This window comes from Hipposideros armiger, unplaced genomic scaffold (assembly GCF_001890085.2).
Source record: "Hipposideros armiger isolate ML-2016 unplaced genomic scaffold, ASM189008v1 scaffold_239, whole genome shotgun sequence".
NCBI lineage: Eukaryota > Metazoa > Chordata > Mammalia > Chiroptera > Hipposideridae > Hipposideros > Hipposideros armiger.
In genome coordinates, this window is record NW_017731589.1 from 297,094 (window position 1) to 310,014 (window position 12,921).

General features: G+C 45.3%; 1 protein-coding gene across 2 annotated transcripts; it reads left to right on the forward strand.

Annotated features, from left to right (window-relative positions):
* The first annotated feature begins 66 nt into the window (after positions 1 to 66).
* On the forward strand, positions 67 to 10,536 carry GIMAP8 (GTPase, IMAP family member 8). Of its 2 annotated transcripts, none has more exons than XM_019655439.1 (4): positions 67 to 247; positions 3,531 to 4,197; positions 7,699 to 7,744; positions 8,981 to 10,536. In XM_019655439.1, exons 1-4 carry the CDS (start codon positions 189 to 191, stop codon positions 9,646 to 9,648), a joined length of 1,440 nt encoding a protein of 479 aa, XP_019510984.1. In that variant the 5' UTR covers positions 67 to 188; the 3' UTR covers positions 9,649 to 10,536. The 2 variants fall into 2 exon arrangements, with proteins under 2 accessions (XP_019510984.1, XP_019510985.1); XM_019655440.1 differs by having other exon boundaries at positions 3,534 to 4,197.
* The last annotated feature ends 2,385 nt before the right edge of the window (positions 10,537 to 12,921 follow it).

Here is a 12,921-nt window from a genome sequence, read left to right on the forward strand (position 1 = left end):
TTGGCACTAACTCAACTTCCCCTGTGGCTGCATTTGTGCCCCTGTTTTTTCAAAGCCCATTTCTAGAAACCTCTTCCTCCTCAGAAGCGCCGTCGGAAAGATCCCGCCCCCGCGTTCCTCGGGGCCCCTCCCCGCCTTGGTATTCTGTTTGCCTGAGGAGGGAGCAGCTGCTTCCATCCAGCCCAGCAATGCAGCAGGCAGAGCTTGGAGGTTCTGAGACCATGGCAGGCCAGGGGACAGGACCGAGGTATGTATGTGCGTGCTGTGCGTGCTGTGTAGAAAGGGTCGGTGTAGACATCGACCCCAAGAGGGGAGAGGGGCCACCCTGGGGCATGATGTCAGGGCCTCTGGGACGGTCCCTTGTCATCCAGCACTGGTCTCCCCAGCTTGGGGGTGCAGGGCACACACAGGCTTCCAACTTCCTAGGAGGGGGCCCCACCAGGGCTGAGATGAAGGCCTAGTTGGGGGGACAAAGGTGGGTGGCAGTCCTCAGGAACCCCCTGACTGCCATTGTGCCATCAACAGCACCCCCCCACACACACACACAACACACACCGTGAGGCTGGCAGCTGGGACCCTGGTTTCCCACATTACCTTTTCAAATATTCCCAACCTTTGCACAGGTAGATCCCACTAACTGAGCGTTGAAGGCAGTCCATGGTTGCCAGAAACAGTATTTCTGACTTTACCTACATTGAAGTCACCTGGGCTCCCACCCATGAACTCTTTCACTTCTTCCTGCTGGGCTGGGACTGCGTCCTCCCAGGGCCGGGCTCTGGGCGCGCTCTGACCACCGTTTTCCATGGGTGTGCACAGCCCCTGAAGCGGGAGGAACCCTGCACCACTGGAGGCTTCGCCTGGACGCCTGAAGCCTGCTCCCCTGGGGCTGTATCCTGAGAAGGTGGAGGCCGCTTTAAGTCTAGAGTGCTGGAGAGAAAGCTTTCTTTTTTCCCCTCTCCATTGTTCTGCTGGGTCCCCAGAGTGGTCTGGAAGGTGATCGAGGGAAATGCGGTTTGGGACAGGGGAGAGTGCGGGAGGGGAGGGTTTCGGTTCCCTTTTAACCTTGAAAGTATTTTCTATGTGCTTGGCAGAAAACGGTACAGGTTGGGCAATTGTATGTACTCATGTCTGGAGAGAGAGAGAGAGAGAGAGAGAGAGAGAGAGAGAGAGAGAGAGCGAGAGAGCGCGCAAGCTGATCCAATATGGCGTCTTTGGAAGGAGTCCAGCAAATGCTCATCATTCAGTCACACTGTGATGGGAACCATGAAACACAATGGTGCTCACTTGGCAAAGAAATTTCTTTCTTCTTCAGGCATGCTGGAAGTCTGTGCTTATTTACACACTAGTGTTTTTTTGGTTTTGTTTTGTTTTTTAATTTACAAAAATATACCACTTCAGTGGCTTGGGATACAATGTCAAGTTACTTCTCTTTTATTGTCCAAAGTGACATCACTTCAATCTCCCTCTGCACTTCTAAAAACTGTTTTCCTTCCGTTCTTCACCCTCTTCCCCCCGACCGCTCACTTGACACCCTTTATTGAGCATATAATATATTCCAGGCACAATATTAGGGGCTAGGGGTACAGAACAAGACAGGCATGGTCTCTGCTTTTAGGAATTTCATGCTAAGGGCAGTAGAGAGAGAAAATGAAAAAGGAGACAAAAAATAATATCGGATAGAAACAGTGTTATGATGAAAATAATGGAGCGTCAGGAGATGGGGAGTTAGGGTGAGGGTTTATTTTATTTTATTTCATTTCATTTCACTTTATTTTATAGCAGTGTGTCAGAGTGAGGAGATGGTCTTAGAAAAGTCCCAACACTGAATGGCCTTAAGTGACAAAGCAGTTTGTTTTTCCTGGGAATAACAGTTCTGAGGTGGGTGTTTTAGGCTGAGGCTGGAAAGATCCAGGTGATTCTAGAGCAGAGACCAGGCCTCTGCTTGCGGCCCTGATGAGCTTCTCCTCGCCTCAGCCTACTGCGTGTCCTTGACAAAGGCGTTGACGGTACTAACTTTCCTACCTTCTCTGACTCCCTGCTTGCAGGGCAGTGAGGTCCTCCCTTCAGCAGGCCCCTGACACTGTTCTCTTCAAAGGTATGCATGGTCAAATAGCTACACACAAAGCACTTTTCTCATTCTTCACTCTTTTTGGCTGCATTTCTTGGTTTTTGGTCAGCAACCATCCTCTTGGACATAAGCAAGCATTTATCGAATGCCTTCTCTATGTTGCAGGCACAGGGGCTGAACAAAACAGAACAAGTCTCCATTCTCATGGAATTTACCCTTTAGTGGTGGGGAGACAAAAAAGAAAACAATAAGCAAGTAAACGCACAATGTGAAAGGTGGTAGCCGTGGGTGCTGGGGAGAAAAATAGAGCAGGGTGCAGGGGACGGGGAGTGCGGTGGGACACAGAAGGGCAGGTTGCTCTTAAATATAGGATGACTGCAGGCCTCCTGTGCCACATGGACAATGTGGTGGAGGCCTAAGGGAAGTGAATCTGCCTTGCACAAGTCTGGGAGAAGAATATTCTAGCTCAGATGAATAACCAGCACAAAGCCCCAAGATCACATGTTTGGGGAAGAGCAGGGAGGCTGATGTGACGAAGTCAGACAAAGCAAGGTGGGCAGGGTGGGGCTTGAGGTCAGACAGGCAGCCGGGGCCTGGATTGGGTCGGTCTTGGACCACTGGGTCACGTGGACACCCCTGGTTGGAAGGGAAACTGGGAGAGAATGTATTAGTTTCCAGTTGCTGCTGCAACGTATTTCCACAAACTTAGTCACTAAAAACCCCACAGATTTCTTATTCTGCAGTTCTGGGAAGGTCAGAAACCCTAAAGTCAAGGTGTTGGGCAAGACTGTGATCCTTCTGTGTGCTCTACGGGAAAATCCGTTTCCTTGCCTTTTCCAGCTTCTGGAGTTCGCCTGGAGTTGGCTTGTGGCCCTTCCTCGTCATCAAAGCCAGCAGGGTTGCATGTGCAAATCTCTCTCACTCTCTGAGCTCTGCTTCTGTTCTCACACCTCCTTTATCTCGTTCTGACTTTCCGGCCTCCCTGTCATAAGAACCTCTTATAATGTGATTACATCGGGCCCACCTGGATACCCCAAGATTCCCTCTCCATCTCAAGATCCTAATCTCATTGGCAAAGTCCCTTGTACCATGGAATGTAGTGTAGTCACAAATTCTGGAATTAGTCCATGGAAATCTGAGGGCGGGGCATTATTCTGTCCGAGAGGGTGTCTAAATTTCTCCCAGCACGTGTAGTGGGTGATGTGTGTAGAGTAAACGGTTGTCGGTTTAGTCAATCCACAGTGTTTGACACTTTACCAAAATGAGTTTATTTCACAAGAGTGCCGAGAAGATCCTGTTCTCTGGAGCAAGCATTTCTTGTTCCAGCCTAGCCTGAGTCGAGAACTTGGGCAGCCTCAATCCTTTGGGGAAAACTTGAGTCAAAAAGAGAACGCACTTTCTGGCTGTCCCTCAGTTCACTCTGTGTGTGAGCTCAATGTTGACGTGTTGCTTTCTGTCCCAGCAGAACCCGCGGGAGCCTGTGTCAGGAGGGTGCATCAGAGCAGGGCTGCTCCCCGCAGGAACTGAGGCTTCTCCTCCTGGGGAAACAGGGTGCAGGAAAAAGTGCCACAGGGAACACTCTTCTGGGCAAAGCTGTGTTCACGACCAAACTCAGTGGGCAGATGGTGACGAAAAGTTGCCAGAAAGAGGAGAGCAGCGACAAGAAAGGGGAAAAGGTGGTGGTCATCGACACCCCCGACCTTTTCTCCTCACAAGCTTGTGCTGAAGACAGGGAACAGAACATTAAAGCCTACTTAGCGCACTCTGCGCCCATCCTCCACGCCCTGCTGCTGGTAATTCGCATCGGCCGCTTCACGGAGGAGGACTCACAGACAGTCCAGGGCATCCAGGAGGTGTTTGGAGCTGAAGCCAGGAGGCACACCATTGTAACCTTCACTCGGAAGAATGAATTGGGAGAAAACGAGTCGATGCGAGATTACATTGACAGCAACAAGTCTGTTAAAGAGTTGGTTCAAAACTGTGAAGGCCGATACTGGGCTGTCGAAAACAAGGCAGGTGAGGATCAGAGGGACAGCCAGGTGGAGGAGCTTCTCGACATGGTCAAGAGTTTGGTGAAGAGCCAAGGACCATATCGCGTGACCTCCAGAAATGAAGGCCGTGGGTTCCAGGTGAGAGTCCTCGTTAAGGTCCGCAAGGATCTCTATGTTGCTAGAGCAGGTGGGAAGCAGACGGGCACAAATAAGTGAAATGTTTCACGGGCTTTGTTTTAAGGGGATATTTATTCATAACATGGAAAGAGGAGGTGTCAGATGGTAGGTGACTTTGAATATTACCCTTTGGACTTTATTGGTAAATTAATGGATACATTTAAGTCCTTATCTAACTTTACCCCTCATCGTTTGGGACACACAAGAGAATCATTAGATCCTTTCTCCCCTTGGCTTCGGTAAAACTACCCTGTTCTTGTTCCTCCCCCTCTCTCTGGAGGTTGCTGAGTCCTCCTCTAAGGACCTCTAGAAGTTGGCATCTGCAGTCTGGTTCTAGCCTTTCCTCAGCTCTCTACACTCTCTCCTCAGGTGATCTCACATTTTTATGGCTTTCAGCACCATCTACTGCTAACAGTTTCCAAATTAATAGCCCTAGCCCAGGTCTCTTCTCTGAGTTCTGACTCCTTTAGCCAACTGCTACTTGACATCTCCACTTGGGTCTCTTACAGGATCTCAAAATTAACATGTCCAAACTTCCTGTTTTCCCTCTTAAATCTGTGAAGACTTCTACTTTCCTCTCAACTTGGTAAATGGTTGTGCTGCTCACCACGCTCTTCATACCTAAACCCAGAGGTCAGCTTTGATACCACAGCTAGCTTGCATCTATGATCCAAGAAATCCTCAAGTCTGTGCGATCAATGCATCTGGAACCCACCTGCTTCTCTTTACCTCCACTACCACTGTCTGGCCCAAGGCAGCCTCTCCTACTGCCGGTGCTATTTTACAAATAATAGCAGCTGCTAACAGCTTCCCCCTCATTCATTCTTGCGCCTTATACTCCCGTCCACTTCACACACAGCAGCCAGTGTGATATTTTATTTAATTTTTAAACTTGAATGGAAAATGTATTCGTAGCTAAGAAAGATACAAAAATGCAAGCTTTTGCCTCTGAGGAGCTTACACTTCAATTGGGGTGACTTACGCATAAGAAACAAAGCAGTTACTGGTTCAGTGTAAGTAAATAAATGTTGGTATAGAGAAGACTATATAGAGAGAGAAGTCTATAAATATAAATGCCAGAGAACGTAAAGGAAGCAAAAATACACATAGGGTAATTTTAGGCAGAGTGAATCTTCTTAGACACAAATTCCAGACATAAACATGAACTCTATGCGGAGGTGTTCATCTATACAGATGAGGATACTGAGGCTCAAGAGAACTTAAGTCACTTGCTCTGTTATCTCTTATCTCCTAGGCCTAAGTGTGTTCTCTCTCTCTCTCTCTCTCTCTCTCTCTCTCTCTCTCTCTCTCTCTCTCTCTGCTTTATGAACATCTGTCTCTCCATTAATGGCTGCATGGAACAGGGATGACAGCAGAGAGGAGAAGGGGCACAGAATGAGTTTTCTACAACGTCACCTGAACTCAACACTCTCTTACTTAAAATGCTTCAGTGACTTCCCCCTGACCTGCAGATCAAGTTCAGAATCCTTGACCTGACCTGGTCCCTCACACTCTGCTTTGCTCTCTACGTGCTCATCTCACTGGCTTTTCCTTTGGTCCTTGAGTTATGCTCATGTCCACTCCAGAGCTTCAAACCTGTGACTTTCTCTGCCTTCACACTCCCCGTCTCCCATCCCGCCTCATACCGGTCTGTTTTTATTTCTCCACCTGCCTCAGCTTAAACTCGCTTCTTCAGGGTGTCCCTCCCTGATGGTCCCGTGGAGCAAGCTCCCACAGCTCTGCTCCCCTCACGGCGCTCTGCACACGGCTATCATCATATCAAAGGAGTCCTATGAGCATATTTGCAGGGGTTTCCTCCCCACAAATTCCATGAGGACAGAACTCAGATCTCTTTTGTGACACCAGTCTCTCAGCTTCATCTTCTGTGAAATGGAGATAATAATAATAGATACCTCAGAGACTGTGGTGAGGAGTAAACGAAATGCTGACAATGTTGTTTGCAAATACTTGAAAGTGGGTAAATGTTCAATAATTATTAGCTGCTATATTATGATTGTTATTACAGAACTAGATGAGGTCCAAGTAAATTATGGAGACATTAAGGACTTTAACAATCCAGAGATTGGGCAAGATTCCTACTTTAAGAACTATATCATCCTGAAATAAAAATATTAGTATATATAAAGGTATATGTACAAAGATATTTATCACTGCATATTTTGAAATAGTAAAGCCAGAAATAACCTGAAGGTCTATCAAGAAAGGAATGGTTGCATGAATTGTAAATAGTTGCATATGGAACAAATTGTATTACGAAAAAACCAAAAATAAAAACTACATGTATTGACTTTGTAGATGTACAGGACATATAATTAAGCAGATTGCAGAACTGTAAGCCTAGTAAATCTCCTTATATGTTCATATTTGCTTGTGTGTATTTGTATAAACATAGAAGGCTATACATGAGTCAACAACTGTTACTTTTCTGGTGGATTGGAGATGAAAAAATTATTAATTTTTAGATCATACACATATGTATTGTAACAATCCTTTGGAGTTTAAAAAACACAAAAGAATTTGAGCTCAGCTATGTAAAGTGAAAGAAGTCTGATAATCAGAGCTGAATGAGAGGACTCTGGGAAAGAGGTGATTGAAGATATCAGCGGGTTTGGGTAAGACCAGGTAAGAGAGCAGAGGGAGACTTTCCTTGGCTGGCATGGAGATTTAATGAAGATAAGGTTAAAATAAAGTACAGGAAGCATCTAAGAGTAGCAGATTCATCAAGATTGCGTGTCATTGTTTTCACCTTCTCTTTTGATTCCACGACAATTTAAATTTTGGGGGCTGTATAAGGTTCACCAGGCAGGTGAAGAGGATGCCAGTTATGTGGCTCTCCATCCTCTGTCATCTCCACTGGCCCGCCTGAATGGGGAAGGTTCCAAAATGTACTGGACTTACGTTAGAAGGTTCCTCTCTACACTGGGGGTGCAGTGACGGAAGGAGACATTGGAGATAAGTGTGGAAGCTCATTCCCACTCCCCGCACTCCTCTTGTCCCTCAAATGCACATCATGGGCATCACTGGGCCAGTTTCTTCTTCCAGGGAGTCCAGAAGCTCTCCTTAAGTCTCTGGTTTTTCTCCAAGAATAGCAGAAACTATGGAAGACTTTGGAAGAAATTACTATTAGGAACTAGAGAAGTAAAGTTAGAGAGAGCTTCAGAGAGCTTGGTTAGATGGCATCGGTGGGGCTCCTCTGAGTGAGGACCCATCCCGGGTCTGGGACATGTATCGCAGCAGCAGCAGCAGCAATGGGGTTGCAAGATTGACTGTCGTTATGGACAGGTCTGCAAGGGCCAGCAAGGACCACAGCCATGGCCTTGATTTGACCACATTCTAATCATCAGATTACTCTGAATTATATACTTGTGTCTCCATTCTTTCATTTTGTGAATAGATGAGAATTTTGATTCGAGTACATCATTTTCCTCCTTTATTTTCTAGGTCCCTGTGAATGAAGCCAAATCTCAGAAGGGGGACAAGCCACATAGTAAGATGATCTTTACAAAATGTTAAGCTCATACCTGTATTCTTTTGAATGCCTTGCGCCTCAAAGTGAAGTGGGAAAAATACCTAGATAAGTGAGAACAACAATGCACCCTGGAGACCTAGCTCAGATCGGTGCCTACTGCTGGTCTCCCAGGGAACTCCTAACACTTTTGAGTAGGTGTAGAAACAGAAAAGGTCCTAGACATGGTGTGACTCTCCCTGACCTTCTCTGAAATGTTACAGAGCTGGGCTTGCCTTCACGCCTCTCCCCTGACTCAGCCCCTTCTTCCTGGCTTAGGATCCAGCACTATCCAATTTTTAATTCCTTCCTACTAGGAAAGGACTAACGTGCAGAATTCAGTGATGGAGCTCAGTATCCCGTAGTGATTGTCACCAATGAGACATCCTGTACTCTACACATATCTGTATAGATAAATCTACCTTGTTCTGTGTAGCAAATGCAATTTGGTCCAAAGGGTGGGCATACACAACTAATTCAACCATCCCTTTATCGATGGCCTTTCTGGTTATTTCTCAGCCATCTCTGTGCAAGAACTGAATAGCTCTGTCCTCATGGAAATCTCCAAAATAATAACTAAAATTAAAATTTTAATAATAATAATTGCAGCTGACATTATGTGCTGGAAAATTATATATAATTTTATATATTATATATAATTTTATATTATATATATATATATATATATATGTGCCTTTTGACTGCAATGAAAGACACAATTAAGTTTAACATGGCTGTGATGAGAAATGACTTTTAGTGTGAGCCATCTGAAGGAACTGGTAATCCACTGATGGTATATATGTATTTCTGTGGAATGATTTTCAAATACCTCAAGGAGATTTTGCTACAGTTAGCATTGGCTGGCAGCAGGAAGATACAGTCACAGCAGGAACAGAAGACAAAGAGATGAGATGTGTGGATGACCCAGCTGAGTAGGTGAAGAGTAATAAAGCACAGGGCTTCAGAGAAGGTACCAGAAAAAGGGAGTAAATTCAGAGATAGGAACAGTGGCGTGTCAGGGATGAGCAGTGGCCCAAGTCCTGCTCCTGAGTTCACTGTGTGATGGAAGAACCCATTCCTGTGCTTGGGATGGAGCTGCCGGGTGAGAGGGCGGTCTTGCTGCTCCCCGAGTGCCTCGGCTGTATGTACAGCATAACTTTGAAAGGTGTACCCGGACCAGCCCACAGTCATGAACCATCCCTGTTTGCTTTCCAACAGAGACCCTGAACATTGTCCTCGTGGGGAGGAGCGGGACTGGAAAGAGTGCGACGGGAAACACCATCCTGGGGAGTTCCGAGTTCCGCTCGCAGCTCCAAGCACAGCCACTAACCAAGACGTGTCAGGAAAGCAAGACGACGGTGGCTGGTCAGGACATTGTCGTTGTGGACACTCCTGCGCTCTGCCTGCTTCTTGCTGAAGGAGACACATCCGAGCTAACGAAGCTCCAAGGGTATGTGTTCAGCTGTGAAGACAGGGACACCATCTTTGTCCTGGTGCTCCAGCTAGGACGATTCGTTCAACAGGACCAAAAGGTGGTGAAGATGCTACAGGAAATCTTTGGGGAAAAGGTTATGAAGTACACAATCATACTGTTCACCCGGAAGGAAGACCTAGGGGACGGGGATCTTGACAATTATGTGAAAAAAACAGATAACAAAGCTCTTAAGAAGCTAATTAAACAGTGTGCAGGGCGAGTTTATGCTTTTAACAACAAAGAAACTGGTCAAGCCAGGGAGGAACAGGCAAGAGGTCTTTTGGAAATGGCCAACAAGCTGATAAGTAGCCATGGAGGGCACGGATTTTCCCACGCACAGGAGAATGTCAACAAAACAAAAATGTGGCCAAAAAAAGTACCAAACCTAAAGAATTTCAAAGATAAGTCATAGGCAGCTGAAATGCCTGGGGTCTCCAGTGGGGGTAGGCATGGTAGGGCTTGAAAAGTAAATGCACCTCACCTTGTGATGCTTCAGCTCTTTGTAGTTAAATCAGTTGTCAGGCTGGGGCAGGTAGTAGGGGGTTATAAAGGAAATGAACATGACTTGAGTGAGGTTTCAAAAGATTGTATTGCTAATCATCACAGTGAAATAGGCTAGAACCAAAAGCAGAAGCAGACTAGAATTGCCGTGATCAGACAACCTTGCAGAGTCCTAAAATTCTAAGTATAATTCTAGATTTCCTCTATAAAAAACTATTGAAAGCTCTTTTGCTCTTCTGTCTCCTCTCTCTCTCTCTCTCTCTCTCTCTCTCTCTCTCTTTCTCTCTTTCTGTTAGGAATTAGCTTAAAACTCAGAAAATGCAAACAAAAATGGTTAAACACATTAGGAGCTTATAGTGTCTCACATCAAGATGTCCAGCAGAGGCTGTCTGAGGCTGGGGTGGTACCAACGCTCCAGCTTTGTTCTCATGCAGCCTCCACATGTCAGGCACCTTCTTGGTTCCAAGGGGGTGACATCCTAACTGTGACTAAGCAGATTACGTTGACAGCTGCCTGATATGGGCACTACACGAGAACTATGGAATCTTCACCCAGTAGATGTAGGGCCAGGTGATTTCAAGATTAACCACTTTATAGATGTTTCAAGAACAAGATCTGTCATCTGCTTTTGTTTTTTTGAAAGCATCAGGCTACCTTCAAGATTAACCCATTTATGAATGCATGGGCTGTCACCACTAATCCTTTTGTACTACATAACCCTTAACATGACAAATTCTGGAAAATGTGTGTGTAAATATATTCAGTTGAGTGAAATAATAAAGATGAATTATGTTATGGATTGACATCCTCCTGATTCCTATTTTTCTGACTCAGGGAAGTCATGCCTCGATGGAGAGCAATGGGATGTTTAGATACCTCGACTCCGGTGAGGTTTTTGCATCTTTGGTGCCTGAGGACCTTTAGACTGTGTGGCAGGCCCTGTATTAGGCCCCCGCCAGCTTGGGGATCTCCCACTCTGGGCTTTCACTACAGCAAGGACAGATAAATGGAACCTGGATTAGAGCCAGGAACATGGGAGAAGAAGGTCTAGAAGGCACTTGTGCCTCTTTCCAGGGCTTTCCTTCTGTTTGAAGGCAGGAACAAACCCCAGGGTGGTACCCATGGAGGAACAGGGGAGTGGGGAGCTGAATGAGGTTGGGATGTGTGGGCACCTTCTCCCAGGTAGGACCTCACACATACTCGTATCGCCACTTTATGACCACTCTTGAGTGGAAGGCGGGGGGACGGGGGACAATACTGCTGTGTCAGCTCCTCCTAGAAGCACTTGCTGACAAAGAGTAGGAGGGCAGGAGGTGTATTGGGTGTGGGGGATGGAGGAATGCCTGTTAAAAGACGAAAGGGAGGAAGCAGAACTGGGCAGAGAAAGACCCCAGACCTCACTGCAGATCTGACATTTGCAGAAGGAAAGAGGGGAGGGGAGCTGGGTTGGGTCAGGAGAGCCTCAGGTCTCACAAAGCCTGTGCCAGCTGGGTAGGGGGTTCTGGGTCAAAGCCTGACCAATAGCCAAGTCCTGTTGTGCAGATGCTGAGCTCAGCCCTTGGCTGGGAGCTGCCTGGGAGGGCATGGCTTTGGCTCAAAAGCTAAAGTGGGTCCTGACAGCGTTGGAGCTGGAAGAGGTCAGCTAACTGCTAAGAATGCCTTTTTGTTACTTCTTCATTTTTTAAATGCTGTATATCAGATTCCTAGAAAGACACAAACTCCTGAAAGTGACTCAAGAAGAAATAAAAACCTGAATATACCTACAAAAATAAAGAGATTAAATTACTAATTTTAAAAACAACCCCAAAGAAAAACCCTGGACCAGATGGCATCACTGGTGAATTCTACTAAACATTTAAAGAAGAATTAACACAAATACTTTGTAAACACTTTTAAAACATAGGAGAGGAGGAAGTACTTCACAATTCATTCTATGAGGTCAGTGTTATTCAGACAAAGATATTACCAGAAAACAAAACTACAGACCAATATCCTTTATGAATATAAACAAAAAAATCCTCAACAAAGTGCCAGCAAATCAAAATAGCAACCAATGAAAAGAAGTACCTACTGTGAGAAGTGTACCATGTGTAAGTATACGTATCTGGGATTTATCCCAGAAATGCAAGTTTGGTTCAGCATACAAATATCAATCAATTTATTACAGCATATTAATAGAATACAAGACAAAAATCATGTGATCATCTCAAAAGATACAGAAAAATTGTTTGTCAAAACCCAACACCCATTTATTCTAAAAACATTCAGTAAACGAGGAAGAAATAGAATCATGATGTTCTTCATCTTACTATCCTTTTATGCTTCTCAACTGCCCTCACACGTCCCAGACTCCTTGGCATTTTAAGCAAAGCTCTTCATGTTGTGTCATCCATTTATAGCTCCACTCATCTGTCAGTGTTCTCGCTCAGGTGTTTACACCTGAGGGTCCTGCCTTTCTGCCCACATGGCTTCCTACAGCATTCTCCCCACATCTGGCAGTTCCCCCACCTCCCCAGCATGCACACATGCTGTGGGTGACTACTCCAATTCATCCTCTAGGTTTAAGGATTCATCTTAAAATCTCATGTTCTTAAGAAAGTTTTCTGCTCCACTCAAGCCTAACTTAAGTGCCCTCCTATTTATTTGGTCCTATTATATATTCTATGCATACCCACATCAAGTGCTTGTTATTTCTTGTCTGTATTCCCAAGTATATTGTAAAATCTTTGGTGAGAAAAGACTCTTGTTAAATTGTATCCCAATATCTGATTTGTCCATGGCCTTCAATGTATAATTTGTCAGTCACAAGTCAGTTGAGTGTCCCCTGATCCTGGATGACATGGTGAAATTTGGTCCAAACACTAATTTCACAATGTGTAAGAGTTCAAAGTCCTCCCCTCTATTTCTAAGAGTTCCCTCTCCTTCTTCCTCAACCTTTTCTCTGTTCCCTCATTCCTGTGAAATTATGCACTGTTTCTATTTCAGTCTACGAGCCTGAAAGCCTAAAGTGCAGTGCTTTTTACTGTTTTTAAAAAGATTGGTATTTACACACATTATTCATATTCAGGTTTTCTTTTCTTTTTTTTTTTAGTTTTAGAAATTTTACTGGAGATTCTGCAGAGTACAAGGGTCAGCACACAGACTTTTCTGGTTTTGATCACTCTCTTCTCTTTGCCTTCTTTTA